Genomic DNA, 16,948 nt, shown 5'->3' with positions numbered 1-16,948 from the left:
TGGGGGGGCAATTAGACATTATTAAACTATTTGGAAGAGGATAAAAGAGGAAATATTTAATAATGTGTGATTTTTCATTGTCAATGTCACCATTACCACAGGTGCTAGGAAATTGGCCTTAAGTTGTGTTTTCCAGGCAAGTGAAGGGTTTCATAAGGCATCTTGTTCAGGCAAGCTTTCGGAAAAAGTGTGACAGTTCTTAATATTGACCGTCTCCCTGCACACTCATAACTGTAGGCCTTGGTATACAAGGTACTCAGGATGAGAAACTTTGTCAAAAGCCTCTTGATCAGGCAGCCTGGAACACATCGTTACCTAGAATTAACTGAAAAGAATGCAAGGCATTTGAGAACATACTCGTGCAACAATCAGGTAAATGCGCCAAACCCATGGAATCTTGTGTTGCTATTAAAATTGTACAAGTTAACAGGGGAGAATATTTATGCTAAAAGTACAGCATAAAGCTGTATCATAGAAATTTATGATAAAAAGTATTTATGACAAAAATGAGAGAAAATACAAGCTGATACGTGAAGTGTAAAATATGTCAAAGATCTTGGCAGCTTGGACAAAGAATAAAGGTGGCGTGTAAAACAAAATAGTTCAGTTGGGGTGACTGAAATGAGGACTGTTTTTTCCCTTTGCCACAGAAAATGCTTTGATGCGTTGTCATTATGACAAATGGAATTGAAAGGAAAGAACAGAAATGAAAAGAAAAGCTTTTATGCACAGAATATTTTCTACAGATTTTTGGAATCATGTGTATTTTCCACTCATGACCTTTTAAGATGTGATTTTTTTTTTTTGAAGTCTAAAATGTACAAACTCTGGGAGATCATCTCAAGCGTCTTCCTTGTCATTAAAATTTGTCTTTTTTTTTTTTTTTTTTTCCATAGACATGTGTACTGGAGACCTCAACCACGTTTCTCTTTTCTTGTTTCCAACCCCGGTTTGTTTTAGGGATTGCCTTGGGAGTCTTAGTTCGAGAGTTCGGCAACCTGTCTAACCTGGACAAATTCTACCTTGCTTTTCCTGGAGAGCTTCTCATGAGGATGCTGAAGCTCATCATTTTGCCATTGATTATATCCAGCATGATCACAGGTATCTGAGAAAACTCATGTTCTCTAAGGTGATTTAAGGTGCCTTCATGTAAGTTGTCCTTTCCTAGTTATGGCAAAAATTCAGTGCATTAGAGGCGTGTCTCTCCCTTCCTCTCCCGCCCTTACCTCTCTCTCCCACTCTGTCTTTCTCCCTGGCTCTCTGTCTCCTCATCCCCGTCCCTCTCTCTCCTCTGTCTCTCTCTCTCTCTCTGTCTCTTTCTAACACACACACACACACACACACACTCCTCACTTGAAAGGTATATGTTCACTTGAGTAGAAAGATTTCATTACTCACAAAGTGGCATTGCTTAGCCCTGTCCACCACAGCTCAAGTCTTCATTTGACCAACCGCATGATGTCTCGTGAGGAAGATGTTATTTCCAAACATATTATGAATAAAACTCTAGCCAGGCCACAGAAGGCAAAAGGGGGCATATTTGGTCACTGAGATGTCAACCAGTGTCCTCAGGCAAATGTGGGTCTCAGCACTGAGGGAAAGGTCTGGTTATAGGTTTGGACCGTATTAAAAAAGCCCAGTGTTTTTAAATCGGAACTTGTGACAATGTTGAATTTGCAAATGATTTTTGCCTTATTGATCATCACAGTGCTGGGTTCCTTTAAAGGGCAAGCTCCCTTGTGTGCTAGCGATTTCTTTGGTTTACAAAAATGTTATTCATCTGGGGATGGTAAGCTTCGCATAGAACCTGTGTGAGCTATAGCTTCTCCCACTTATGTTAATTCTGGGAATAGGTAAGATCTGGTCTGGTAGTCTTTAGTGGCTTCAGCTTGAAAATCAAGGTCTTATATAACCATGAAATTACCCAAACCAAAAACCAAACCCATTGCTGTCGAGTTAATTCCGACTCCTAGTGACCCTAGAGGACAGACAAAAGCAGCCCATAGGATTTCTAAGGCTCACTTACTTTGGACATGTTACCAGGAAGGATCAGTCCCTGGAGAAGGACATCATGCTTGGTAAAATAGAGGGTCAGGGAAAAACAAGAGGACCCTCAATGAGATGGATTGACACAGTGGCTACGACAATGGGCACAAATGTAGCGATGATTGTAAGGATGGCGCAGGACAGGGCAACTTTTGGTCTGTTGTACACGGGTCGCTCTGAGTCCGATCAACTCGACAGCACCTAGCAATAAGAACAGCTACAACAATCTTTATGGGAGCAGACAGCCACATCTTTCTCCCACAGAGCGGATGGTGGGTTCAAACTGCTGACCTTTCAGTTAGCGGCTGAGCACCTTAAGTACTGCGCCACCAGGGCTCCTTTACAATATCCCCTTCTAGAACATTTTTCTCCACCACTGCTGAAGAGACTTGGGGCTGATCTGTGGAGTACTGGACGCTGGCTGGGGGGGAAGGGAGAAGGGGTGTCAAACTCTGTGACATTCAATAACTGTATTGCTTGAAGTGATGTCATTTTCGGCCAGTGAACTTCCCAAGTGGCAAACTCAGTCTAGAATGTCTAAGGGAGTCTTGCTCATAAGTGGTCTTGGTGTTCTCGGCTTATTAGAAACCTAAAGAGGACATTTAATTGTTTTTATTTATGTATTTAATGATACACTGAAATTCCTGGCTTCTTCTAGGCCTAGCAGTTTGAAGGCCCAATCATCAGACCAGTTGTTTGTCCCGTGTAGTGTTTATTTAAGGAGCCCTGGTGAAGCAGTGATTAAACACTTACCTGCTAACTGAAAGATCGGCAGTTGGAATCCCCCAGTGGTTCTGCAGGAGAAAAGACCTGGCCATCTGCCTGTGTAAAAATTACAGCCTAGAAAACCCTTTGAGGCAGTTCTGCTCTGTCCTGTAGGCTCACTATGAGTCTGAATTGACTTGATGGCATACACAATGACAAAAACAAGCATTTATTTATTTGTTTAACTTTAAATTATTGTATCTAAAAATTGGAAGATTTTACATTAGGTCCAGGTTTCTGGCTTCCTCGGGAAAAACATTAAGATTTGGAAACATTGGGTCCACATTCCCACATGGCAACAATGGTCTGGAGTTGAGAGAGACCTACTCCTCCAGATGGAGCAAATGCATTATGAGGATGCCACAGTCTCCACCTCTCCCTGTTGCCTTTCCACTTTACTCATTGATATGACTCGCCTGGCTCCTGTAGGGATGGCACTTACAACTCCCTAGATTTTCTCCACATCAGAGATTCTTAATTTTTCCTTAGGCTCCTTTAAGTACTTAATGCAAGCTTTGTACTCTCTCTAAAGGAAAACATTCACACTTGTACATATATACAGTATTGTATACATAATTGCACAAGGTTCATAAACCCCCTGATAAGTAACACTATCTGATTCCCATATCTGAAGCATAGAAGATTGATCTAAATTAGGCAGCAAATCTCAAAAAAAAAACAAAAAAAAGAAAAGAAAAAGCAAACATGTAGTGGACCAAGTTTTTTAAAAAGGTCACAATACATGTATGAAAAAAAATTTTTTTTTTTATTTTATAATCTTGGGCATTTGAACAGACATGCAGATCTTAACAGCCAATGGCTAGTGAGATTTTTTTGCAGTCTGGCTGTTTGGTGTGCAGCCTTGCAGATAATCCAGGGAAATCATTCACAGCCATCAGCATTCCACTCACAGAGCCCTCTGCTTTCCTAAACCGAAGCACAGGGATGGTCATCTCGTCATTTTCCCAGCGGTTGGCCAGGAGCTAGGGAGAGAGAGAGTCATTACCCAGGTTTTTGACACGGAGCCGTGAAAGAGGCCAAAGATTTAAGGACGTGAGCAAAGCAGCATGGTGGCAGCGATGCCGCGGTTGTTGGATGCCGTGGGGTCCGTTCCAACTCACACAACCCCATGTGACAGAGTAGAACTGTCCCTTAGGGTTTTCTAGGCTGTCACCTTTATGGAAACAGATCTCCAGGTCTGCCTCCCATGGAGCCCTTTTGGTTGGCAGCTGAGCACTTAACCACTGTACCACCAAGGTACTTGTGTTTAAATCGTCAAGTTTAAAGGACAAAGTAACAACGCCCAGTGCTGGCACGGTTGAGAGAAAATGGACACGTTCGTGAATTTTCGGGAACAAACTTTCTGGAGGGCAGTTTGGCACGTGTTCTGATCCATCTGCCTAGTAATTCCACTTATGGGAATTTATCAGAAAGAAAAAAATCAGATATATTCAAAGATAGGTACAGCGATGTTCATGGTAGCATTTTTTTACAATGGTGATAAATTATAAGCAAGTAAAATATGTAGTGTATCCATAAATTAGGATAAAAACAAAAAACCAAACCCATTGCTTTCAAGGCAATTCTGACACAGGGCAACCCCATTTGTTACAGAGTAGAGCTGAGCTCCATAGGGTTTTCTTGTCTGTAATCTTTACAGAAGCAGATTGCCAGGCCTTTCTTACACAGTGCCACTGGATGGGTTCAGACTGCCAACCTTTAGGATAGTAATTGAGCTCAAACCGTTTGTGCCACCCAGGGACCTTTATAAATTTGGAGCAAAAAAACCCAAAACTGTTGCTGTCAAGTTGATTCCAACTCATAAACCAAACCAAACCCAGTGCCGTCGAGTCGATTCCGACTCATAGCAACCCTATAGGACAGAGAAGAACTGCCCCATAGAGTTTTCAAGGAGCACCTGGTGGATTCGAACTGCCGACCCTTTGGTTAGCAGCCCTAGCACTTAACTACTACGCCCCCAGGGTTTCCTTCTGACTCATAGCCATCATAAATTTGGATGCTACCTATTAAAAACCTTGTTTGGGAAACCCTTTTAATGACGTGTGGAAATGTTCCTACCACAATATAAAGTGGGAGCGTAAGGCAAGCTACACAACACGTAACTTCACAAATACAACAGGATGTTGTGTACAGCCCAGTGTTACTAATATTTGAATACATTTTTTAAAATTAGGGTCAAAGCCAAAAGTGAACAAGAGTTACATTTGGGTGGTAAGAAAGCATGATTCTTTCTGCTTCTCATTTTCAAGGTGGGGGGTTTTGTTTGTTTGGGTTTTTTTTGTTGTTGTTGTTGTTTTATTAAGAAAGAAGGAGGAAATGGGATGGATTCTGGGACAGATTCTGCTGGGCGCCCTCGCTGTGCCGGGGGCGGGGGGAGTGGGGTTTCCTTCCCGCTTCTTCTCAGTGGTCCCCTCTGCCCCAGCTCTGTCCTGAGCAGCATATCACCACCTGAACCCTGCTACGAGGGTCCCTTCCCAAGCCCCTCAGTAGTCCTCAGCCTCTGCCTCTCATGAGTTTGAGGGGACTCAGAGCCGATCAAGAAAAGAGAGATGACTACCGCGCTATAGCAGTGTTACACAGGCTACTGATGGGGGGCGACGCATTGACAGCCACAGGCAGGGGGTGGTCCCCAGAGTAGGAGGTCTTCCAGAGGCAAGCGCAGTGTAGTTGCAGGGAGCCATCAGAACAAGAACAAAGAAACGGAAAATGAAACCCGTTGCCGTCGAGTTGATTCCTACTCACAGTGACCGACAGAGCAGAACTGCCCCATAGAGTTTCCAGGGAGCGCCTGGTGGATTCAAACTGCCGACCTTTTGGTTAACAGCTGAGCTCTTAACCACTGCGCCACCAGGGCTCCAGAACAGGAAGAAGGGAAGGAAAACCCAGGGGAAGAGGAGAAGAGTAGAGGAGGGGCTCGTATAGATCTGGAGGACATCCTTCTGCAGCACGCTGGGGTGTCCCTGGGTCAGAGGACTCTGAAGGAAGTACCCTAGAGCCGTCCAGTTGATTCTTACCCTGCGTGTTACAGAGAACTGAGCGCCACAGTTTTCTAGGCTCTAACCTTTTAGGGCGGAGCCTTAGTCGCGCAATGGTTAAGCGCTCAGCTGCTAACTGAAAGGTCAGTGGTTTGAACCCACCAGCCGCTCCGCGGGAAAAAGATGTGTCAGTCTGCTTCTGTAAAGATTACAGCCTCGGGAACCTTATGGGGCATTTCTGCCCTGTTCTACAGGGCTGCTAGAAGTCAAAATCGACTCGATGGCAGCGTCAAGGAAGCAGATCACCAGGGCTTTCTTTGGCAGTGCCAATGGGTGGGTTCAGACCACCAACTTTTAGGTCAGCAGTTGATCGGAAACCACTTGCACTGCCCCAAAAAATCAAAACCAAACTGACCGCCGTCAGGTCGATTCCGACTCATAGCGACCCCATAGGACAGAGTAGAACGGCCCCATAGAGTTTCCAAGGAGCACCTGGTGGATTCGAACTGCCGACCTTTTGGTTAGCAGCCATAGCACTTAACCACTACGCCACCAGGGTTTCCAGAGACCCTAAAAACCCAGACCAAACTAGTTGCCGCTGAGTCGGCTTCAGCTCTCGGTGACCCCAGGTGCGTCAGAGCAGCGCTGTGCTCTGTGGGGTTTTCTTCTCCACGGCTGCCGTTTGCGGATGTAGGTCACCAGGCCTTTCTTCTGAAGAGCCTCTGGGGGGACGGGAACCTGCAGCCTTTTGGTTAGCAGCCGAGCACATTACCAGATACTCCTACTACGTGGTCTCAAGACACTACTGATCATTTGGTTAGATGTGATAACGGCATATAGTTATGTAAGAAAATGTCCTTATTAAAGAAAAAATACATGCTGATTTATGTAGGGATGAAGTGACGTAATGCCTGGAATTTGCTTTAAAACAGAAAAAAAAGACACATTGGATCTAATCTCAAGGCATTTTCAGGGAGAGACAGGATCATATCCATGATGTATGTCCCGAGGAGAACGCTCACGTGTGCCCTGTGTTATCTGTGCTTGGGCCCTGCTCACATTGAGGTGTGTGAGCTGTGTCTAGTCAAACCACCAGGGAAGTAGCAGAGGAAATGGCTTATGGGCATGCCTGAGCATTGTGGCTCTGGAACAATCTTGACCAGCTCTCACCAGCCAGCGAGTTTAAATTCAGGTCACATTTTCTGTAATACTTGATTACCTGAGCCTCGTTCAACCAGCACTGGAATGGAACGCCCTCGCCTCCCCAGGGCCCCCCAGCATCCTTCCGGGGAAGAGGTCCCCATCTCTTCCACTCCGGCCTCTTTGCCACCACTGCCTGGGTGTTTGGGATTGAGCTGTGTCCCCTGAAAATATGTTGGAATCCTGTACCCGGGGATGTGATCCCGTTTGGAAATAGGGTTTCTTTATGGGAATGAGGCCGTATCCATGTAGGGTGGACCCTAAAGCTCATCGTTCCTGAGTTATAAAGAGCAGATTAGGCACAGAGGTGCACACCGACCCGGGGAGACAGAAGCTCTCTGATGACGACGGAGGCGGATGGATCTACAAGCCAGGAATTCCAAAGCTTTTTGGAGACCAGAAGCTGAAGTGGCCTAGGACCGGGCAGTGCTTTGTTCTGTTGTATACAGGGCCACTATGAGTCGGAACCGACTCACTAGCACCTGACAACAACAGAAGCTGAGATAGCCAGAGAAGGACCTCTCCTTAGAACCACCCTGAATGCGGACTTGTAGCCTCCTGAATTGTGAGAAAATAAATTTCTGTTCATTAAAGCCACCCTCTTGTGGTATTTGTGTTACGGCAGCACGAGGTAACTTAGACACTGGGCACTGCTGCCGCCTCTCTGATGCTGAGAGCGCTCCCTTTGCCCCTCAATCTATGATGGTGCCAGAGCTTGAGTCTCTACAGTGCAGCTGAGACCAGGCTGCTACTTGGGACAGTGGTTTAGTAAAGGTTTGAGGATAACCAAAAGCAGGTTAAAAAACTGACAGTGACAGCCAGCTGTCCTCAGAGTAGATCTTCCTGGAGCCCCAGGGTCCCTTAACAGGGGCTGTCACTCTGCTTAGCTGCCAGCCTACCTCCAGGAGTCTCGGGCCAGCTCATCCCCACCCTACGAAGGTATCCCAAGCATCCTACTACCCCAGGTTCCAATATTTGACTCTAGGTCTAAGAAGGAGGAATTTCGCCATCACACAGTTCTTGTCCTATTAATAATAAACTGTGAGAGAGTAAATTTCTGTTTGTTAAGCCATCCACTTGTGGTGTTTCTGTTACGGCAGCACTAGAGAACTAAGACAGCAGGTTTAACTCCTGTGAAATGGTAAGTTTCTTGGATTTTGTGGCCATTCACAATTGTCAAGCACTGTTTTTTTTTTTTTTTTGTCAAAGCCAGACCAAAAAAAACTTTTATTTACGGAGTTCATTTTGACAGCTTCTTAACACCAAGGTGGAAAGAGATTGTCGGGAAAACTTTGTTCTCCAGTGGGTGGTAGCTTAATCAGAGCGCTCTTGGGGGAGGCTTTTGCCCTCGGGTGTTTATTTTTAAAACACACTATTATTTAGCCCACGGCAACCACTTCCTTTGTCGTGTTTTTGAAAAACGTTGAGATTATTACTGCTGAGGCCAGGAGCTAGCACCCATTCTTCACAGCCGCCTCCTGAGGTGAAGAAATCAAAGGCTATGTCCTAAAATAAAAAGCTAGCAGGTGCCCCTAATCTCCAAGGACAACCTTGGATTTTATGTTTGTTTCTGGGCCACAGCCTGGCCTCAGAACTGTCCCTGGTTTTAAAGGACAGTCCAGGGCTTGCTGTTAACCAGACACCAGTGCTCACCAGCGTACGACTCTTACATGCTATGTAGCTGTTCTGAGCTACGCCTTTCTCCTCTGTAAAATGGGATAATAACACTGACCTCATTAGGCAATGGAGTCCCTAGGTGGTGCAAACAGCTGAGCACTAGACTACCAGCTGAAAAGTTGGCTGTTCAGAGCTACCCAATGGCACTGCGGAAGAAAGGCCTGGCAGCTGCTTCTGAAAGATCACAGCCATTGAAAACTTATGGAGCACAGTTCATCTTTGCACACATGGGGTCGCCATGAGTCGGAATCGCCTCGATGGCAGCCAGCAACAACATCAGGCTGTAGTACAAATGAAAGGAGATGGTGCACTTAACAGGAGCCCTGGTGGCACAGTGGTTAAAGCACTTGGCTGCTAACCAAAAGGTCAGCAGTTCAAACCCACCAGCCACTCTTCAGGAGAAAGATGTGACAGTCTGCTTCCGTGAAGATAGACAGCCTTGGGAACCCTATAGGGCAGTTCTGCCATGTCCTATATGGTCACTGTAAGTCGGAATCGACTGGACAGTAATGGGTTTGGTTTTTGACGCAGTTAACATGCAGTCATGGCTCAGTGCACAGTCCTGCTGCCATTATCATCATCATCATTGTTATAGCAATAATAGTTGTTGTTTCTGTTGGAAAGTAGAGTGTTTAGACCATCTAGACAGGTATTTTATAGTTGCGTTGAGGTCTGTGAAGTTCCTGTTATAAACCAGAACCAAACCCATTACTGTCAAGTCTGTTCTGACTCATGGTGACCCCATGTGTTACAGAGTAAAACTACTCCGTAGGGTTTTCTTGGCTGTAATCTTCTACTGCAGGAGCCCTGGTGGTGTAGTGGTTAAGCACTCAACTGCTAGCTGAAAGGTCAACAGTTCAAACCCACCAACCCACTTCGAGGGCGGAAAATGTGGCAGTCCGCTTCTGTAAAGATTACAGCCTTGGAGTCCCTATGGGGCAGTTCTACTCTGCCCTACAGGGTTGCTATGAGTTGGAATCAGCTCGATGGCAAGGGGTTTGGTTGGTTTGGTTTGGTGGTACAATGGTTAAGTGTTTGGCTGATAACCAAAAGGTCGATGGTCGAACCTACCAGCTGCTCTGCAGGAGAAAAGATGTGGCAGTCTACTTCTGTAAAGATTTACAGCCTGGAAACCCTTTGGGGGCAGTTCTACTCTGTTCTATAGGGTCGCTACGAGTCGGAATCAACTTGATGGCAGTGGGTTTGGTTTTAATCTTTTATGAAAGCAGATTGCCAGGCCTTTCTTCTGTGGAGCTGCTGGGTGGGTTCGAACTGCCAACCTTTAGGTTAGTGGTAGAACACAAACCATTTGTGCCACCCAGGGACGCTGTATCTATTATAGAGGTTTGCAGAGATTGGGTTGTGTCCCTGTATATGTCCCCTCCCTCTAAGGTGGCCACCATCCCTGCCCCCGGCAAAGCGTTATAAAGCATCTAAGAGCCTGGGTTTGGGGCCAGCTTCACCCCCTGATCACTGAGGACCAGAGAGGTAGAGGAGTAGCTCTGGAGATGTAAAGAAGTATGACTGTCGATTTGAATAAGCTGTGGTCTACCTGGAAACCCTGGTGGCATAGTGGTTAAGAGCTATGGCGGCTAACCAAAAGGTCAGCAGTTCAAATCCACCAGGCGCTCCTTGAAAACCCTCTGGAGCAGTTCTACTCTGTCCTCTAGGGTAGCTATGAGTCAGAATGGTCTACCCGGGGACGTTGTAGGATGAGGTAGAGGGTTGGGAAGGAAGTTCCTACTCGAGAGCTGCTGCACCCCAGGAGAGAGGAACTGGCTGCCTCCTCCTCCTAGGCCGTGTTTGTTTAAGATCTTTCCACTGAGAATCTTGTTATCATAACGCATTTTGTTGCCTGCTGGGTCCTGGAGTAGAAACAGAGACACCAGCCTCTGGCCAAACTGTTAAGACAAATTAAGACATATTTACATATGCCGGAAACAGGTACCCTCATAGATTGAATTTGCTTCGCTGCTGGAAGGAAATCCCGAGAGGGCTTTGAACTAGACCTAAGGGCAGTTCTGTAGCCGCCCGGACGTGACACTGGCAGAACCCAGGGGCTGGGACCTGCTTGGACATCTACTGAGGAAGGACAATGTATCTGGACAAATATCGGCTATTAGGTCAGGGTGCTTTACCCGTTAACTCAGAATTCTCTTAAACTGGTGATTTTCTGGTGTTTCTTTTTTTTTAAACCTACCATTATTATCCACCACCCATATGTCAGTGTGTCCTACTGTGGTGGCTTTCGTGTTGCTATGATACCGGTATATATGCCACTGGTTTCTCAGGTACCAGCAAGGTCACCCATAATGGACAGATTTCAGTGGAGCTTCTAGACTAACAAAGACTAGAAAGAAAGGCCTGGTGATCTCCTTCCAAAAATTAGCCAATGAAAACTTTATGGATCACAACAGAATGCTGTCCGACTCATTTGCTTCGGCTGCATCATCAGGAGGGATCAGTCGCTCAGGAGGACGTGGTGTTTGGTGAAGTGGAGGTTTAGTGAAGGTGAGGGAGACCCCGGGTGAGATGGAATGACACAATTGCCACAAGGACGGACTCAGACATGCCAGTGACCATGACGATGGCACAGGACCAGGCAGCATTTCATTCTGTCCTGCGTAAGGTCACCATGAGTCAGAGCCGACTCGATGGCAGCTAACAACAACCACCATTATTATTATAATTATTATTGTTTACTCAGTGTGCTGAGCTCTAAAATCGAATAGGCATGTTTATAACCACATGGCATACTTAATATCATATATTTATATTATTGCTTGCTCTTTCTTTTGGAGACTTAAACATGAAAGGTCACTTGTTTCTGAATTGTGACCTTCAGTCCCTCTTAATTTTTTTTGTCTCATTCCTTGCATAATTATTACTTTAAGTTGTCTTACCATCAGGAAAAGGGAGTGACCTCGGCACACCCAGCTGCATTTTTTCCAAGGAAAGAGACTAGACTCTATCGTCAGGGTTATCCTCGGGTATGACTGTTGCCATGTGCCCATTGAGCGGTAACTGTTTGGTCTTGTCCGGAGGTTAGGAAAGGGCCTTCACAACATCCCGGGTGACTGCTGAAGAGTCCACGCCTCCTTCCCTGGAACCACTAACTTCGAAAGACGCAATCAGCAGGTGGAGGACTGATGTGTTCAGAGTAGGAAATGACTTGTTCTGTCGCCATGATGATTATAGCTTCCTTTGGGACCCTTCCTGTGCACCATATAGGTACAATCCCATGTAAGGAGCATACTCCGCCTGTCACCTAAGGAAAAGGTTGGGCTTTTATAGTGTGAGGAGTGGATGTAAAAGCTACCTATGCCTGCTTGTGGTAGACCTTCATGCCTGCAAAGGTTTGCGACCTTGGCCTTGGGGCTGCTTCACAAATGCCTCTTCATCTTTCCTGCTGCCCTGTGCCTCAGACTTTGCAAACAGTTGTGGGACAACAACAACAACCAGTATTATTATAATTGTTTACCAAAACAATGTTCTGAACTCTAAAAAATTGAAATGCGACTGTCATTTGACTCGAAATGAGATCCTCATTTCGGGAATCAGACAGGATAGGGCCTGAAACCTCAGATGCTTGCTGAAAAATGATCTGGTTGTCTCTCGGTTTGCCCCATGGCCCATGTAGAAGCAGACCAATCAGAGAGCAGCATCAGTCAGCTGCATTTATGGGAGCATCTATGATAGAGGACCGAGGAGGAGCCCGTGCCTTCCACCTCTAATACAGGTCTCCACGGCTTCCCGGAAAACCCTGTCAAGTCCAGACAATACTTGTTCATTTCATTGGCAGCCAAAGACCATTTGAAACTAGATCTAACGATGTGTTGTTGTCAGCGGCTGTTGAACCATCTCGTAGACCTTGACTCACGACGACCCCATGCACAGCAGGATCGGACCCTTGAGATCCACGGAGTATTCATTGGCTGATTTTTGGAAACGGGTCACCAGGCCTTTCTTCCTACTCCATCTGGAAGCTCCACTGAAACGTGTTCGGCATCAGAGCAACACATAAGCCTCCACGGACAGACAGATGGTGGCTGTGCTTGAGGTGCATTGGTCAGGAATCGAACCCAGATCTCCCTCATGCAAGGCAGGAATTTTATCACTGAACCATCACTGGCCTCATGTAATCGTTAGTTGTCATCAAAACGGCTCCAACTCATGGTGACCCTGTATACAACAAAACGAAATACTGCTTGGTCCTGCGCCATGCTCGCAGTCATTGCTATATTTGAGCCCACTGTTGAGGCCACTGTGTTGGTTTATCTTGCCAAGGGTCTTCCTCTTTTTTGCTGACTCTCCAGTTTACCAAGCATGATGTCCTTCCCAGGAACTGGTCCCTCCTGATAACATGTCCAAAGTATGTGAGACAAAGTCTCGCCATCCTTGCTTCCCAGGAGCACTCTGGCTGTACTTCTTCCAAAACAGACATTTGTTCATTCTCCTGGCAGTCCATAGTATATATGATATTCTTCACCAACCCCGTTTTGTGCCTCATAAGTCTCTTAAATTACCTGGGCCCTCGGAAATTATTTATATCTTACCTCTTTCAAACAGAAATTTTAAGGTGTCTTACAATGTGAACCATACACAGGAATGTAGTTAATGTAGAAGAAATTTGAAAATCATAAAAGGAGGAAGAAAATATGCTAGCCAGGATGGATAATGAGATTACTGTGATTTATTATTGAATCTTGCCCTGAAACTATCCGAAGATCCAGCAATAAGTGAATAATTAAATACGTTATGGTACACCCACAGGACAGAAGATCATGTCGCCATTAAATTTATCCTCAGGGTGAATTTTTAATGATGAGAAAATGCTTGTAAGTCAGTCTTAAGAAGAGAGAGGATTAAAAGCTATAAAATTAGCTATCTTGACAAAAAGAGAGAAAATGTTGGAAGAAAATTCACCAGAACATTAACTGTGGCTGATGAGATGAAGTGATTTTTGTTTTCATCTTTGTATTTCCCTCTTTTTTTTTTCAGATATTTGTGATGAACATACATCACTTTTATAATCAAGCATAAAAGCTAGTTTTTTAGTCGACTCTGAGCTTCCTGACAGAAAAGGCAAAAAGGGAAACCATCTTGGGTTACGTGATTCTCATCATGTGATAAAAAGGTTATGTCCATTGTTCAAGATACACCTTTCCCGATACGGAGTCCCAAAAAGGGCTTATCATGAGGGGTGTTGAGTGACGTGATGTGCAAAATCCTGGTAACGTTCTGAGAGCACCTGCAGAAAGGAGACTCCTCAGAGCTGTGTCTCATCACACCCCCAAGAGAAGCCCAAAGGCCTGGCAGTGTAGACCAGGCCCTGAGGACCCTCCCTACTCGGCTTCCCTCTCGGAATTCTGTGTGTGGAGTTTTGATGTGTGAGACAGGCCTAATAGATGCAGAGAACAGCTCTCAGCTTTTCCTTTCACGCCTTGAAGACTGAACTGCCAGTCCTGGAAGTTGTTCTTCTAAAAGTTAATGCCGTTTGACTCCCTCCCACCTTTCAGGTGTTGCTGCACTGGATTCCAACGTGTCCGGAAAAATTGGTCTGCGTGCTGTCGTATATTATTTCTGCACAACTATCATTGCTGTGATCCTAGGTAAGGTTTATTTCTGAATCCTTATTCCACTATGTAATTGAGATTTTTCATTCAAAAAATAGTGGAGCTTTTTAAATGCACGTGTTTTTAAATCAGAAAATAGTCTTGTCAAACTACCATGAATCTTTTTGGTTTGATGTCTACGTAGCACCTTCTGTGCGAAGAAGGTACAACACTGACTAAAATTATTAACGTCTCTAGTTCGGAAACCCTGGTGGCGTAGTGGTTAAGTGCTATTGCTGCTAACCAAAGGATCGGCAGTTCGAATCCACCAGGCGCTCCTTGGAAACTCTATGGGGCAGTTCTACCCTGTCCTATAGGGTCGCTATGAGTCGGAATCGACTCGATGGCACTGGGCTTGGTTTGGTTTTTTGTTAGTAGGAAACAGAAAGAAAGTGACACGTCTGTGCCTTGTCAGGATCTTTGGGTGGAAGTGAAGCCAAGCGCCTATATAATCCTTAAACTAGTCAATCTAAAATAGTAGAATTGAGTATAATTATAAAATATTTCCAGGAAGATAACATTTCAGCACATTTCACTTTTCATATGTTACCAAGAGCTAACAGAGTCTTGCCAAGTATAAGGCCCACTTGAAGAAGGGAGAAAGTTCTAGTAAGGGAGGATGGCTGCTCTTGAACCTGTGGCATTTCTTGTGAAGAAAGCTTATCCTGCCCTTTGTGACCTAGCGTGACACTTTAAGAAGGACGCCCAGAATGGGAAAGGAGGAAGGGAACATGGTTCAGATGCCGCAGCCAGCGTGACCCTGGCAGCCCTGCTCAAATAAACAAGTTTTGGGGATGGACTTGGGGTGAGGTTTTAGTGGTATTAGGCCAAGAGACCTAAGAGGGGCCTGAACCCTTCCTCAAGGAAAACCCACATCTCCTCATGAGGTTCCTGAGGAAGACAGACATAAATAAAAAATGGCAGGGAGAAAGCAAGATACTGCTTTATTATGACCAGGCCAGTTGCTGTCAAGTCACTCCAACTCATGGCGACCCTATGTGTGTCAGAGTAGAACTGTGCTCCATGGGGATTTCAATGGCTGATTTTTCAGAAGTAGATCTCCAGGCCTTTCTTCTGAGGTGCCTCAGGACGGACTCGAACTTCCAGCTCTTCAGTTAGCAGCCGAGCACGTTAACCATTTGCACCACGCATGGACTCCACTTTATTACCACCTGGGCGTATAACCCTTCTGCACGCCTGCGAGGGCAGAGTGGATCATGGCCTTCATGTTGCCCCCTCCCACTAGCACAGCTGACCCATTCAGTACGTGGAATCCTACCCTCTTGGATTAGCATTTCCTTCTCCTAGGCAGGGGGTGTTTTCCTCCATCAGTCCCCTCTAGTCAAACAGCCTCCGATGCTTTGATGTCTTCTACAGCATCTCACCTCCCGTGACAGGAATCCACACTTCCAAAGGCCAAAATGGTGCCCAGCTTTTAGCTCTGAAAGACACTCCACCCTGTAGATAGTTCTTCCTCACAGTGAATGAACTGTCTCTCCCTGTAGTTCCTGTTTGCTTGTCCTCACTCCACCCCCTCAGAGTCACACAGAATAATGCTTTCCCCCATGACAGCTTTCCAGATATCTAAAGGCCCAGGGCATGGACGGAAGATAAGGCTTGTTGTATATGGCGTCAGAATACCCGGGATCTGTGGGTGATAATTACCGAAAGATAGTGTACAAGCCCTCTGGGTTGGAAAAATGAATCACTCTTACCCAACACCTGCCTAGGCTGGTCTCATAAACTAAAGAAAAGAATATTGTGGTCAGCAGGTGTTTCCAGAAGCAGTTCTGGGATGCAGCCCTCTCATTTAAAAAAACAAAAAACAGTAACAAGCACTTATTTTATTTATTTATTTTGGTAACTTTTTAAGGGAAAGAGTTCCTTCTGCATTTTCATTTAAAGGGAAAAGTAATTAAGCTGCCACTGAGGTCCCAGCTGAGGCTCAGCTGGCCCATGTGGTATTGCCTGGTACCACCATGCCTGCTGGTTCTGAGAGGGCTGTACCAGGGATGCCAGGTGCTCTGGAAGGTTCTTAATGCCCTGTGGAGCTATCTTTGACTGCAGGAATCGTGCTGGTGGTGAGCATCAAGCCTGGTGTCAGCCAGAAAGTGGATGAAATCGACAGGGTAGGCAGCACCCCTGATGTCAGCACAGTGGACGCCATGCTCGACCTGATCAGGTGAGTGTCCTCCAGCAGGGCAGCTCCATGGCATACACCGGAACAGTCACTTGGGGCCTCACACGCGGTCTAGTGCTTGGCTGCCACCTTGAAATTTCTAACATATTTTTAATTAACCCAGTCGCCAGGTTAATGACTGTCGGGTTTATAGACAACTCATACTTGCCCTTTAATGTGACTTGAATTTGCCCCAGGGCTTCCAGCCGGTTATTATCAGTTCAAGCCCCTGCTGAGAATTTGCATCTCCACCCCAGATTTACTGACTCAGAGTCTACAGTTTTAAAAGATCCCTAGGTGTTTCTTATGGATTTAATAAGATCCCCGGGTGATTCTTAGGTATATATCCTTACGTGTACCTAAAAATCACCTGGGGATCTTGCTAAAATGTAGATTCTGAAGTAGTCGGGGCCAGAAGTTGGTCTTTTAACAAAAAATAACAATTAAAGCAGAAAATCATTAAAAAACGG

At 45.6% G+C, this 16,948-nt stretch overlaps 1 protein-coding gene across 1 annotated transcript in view; it reads left to right on the top strand.

The window, feature by feature from the left end:
• Positions 1–16,948, top strand: part of SLC1A1 (solute carrier family 1 member 1) — an 88,302-nt gene that overhangs the window by 35,520 nt on the left and 35,834 nt on the right. The window contains exons 2-4 of the mRNA XM_049895593.1: positions 961–1,101; positions 14,204–14,296; positions 16,367–16,481. Coding sequence (XP_049751550.1) covers positions 961–1,101; positions 14,204–14,296; positions 16,367–16,481 — 349 coding nt within the window. The remainder of the gene's footprint in view (positions 1–960; positions 1,102–14,203; positions 14,297–16,366; positions 16,482–16,948) is intronic.

The sequence above is a fragment of the Elephas maximus genome, chromosome 9, assembly GCF_024166365.1.
Source record: "Elephas maximus indicus isolate mEleMax1 chromosome 9, mEleMax1 primary haplotype, whole genome shotgun sequence".
NCBI lineage: Eukaryota > Metazoa > Chordata > Mammalia > Proboscidea > Elephantidae > Elephas > Elephas maximus.
The sequence above is the reverse complement of the archived record's forward strand: the minus strand, read 5'-3'. Positions and strand labels throughout refer to the sequence as shown.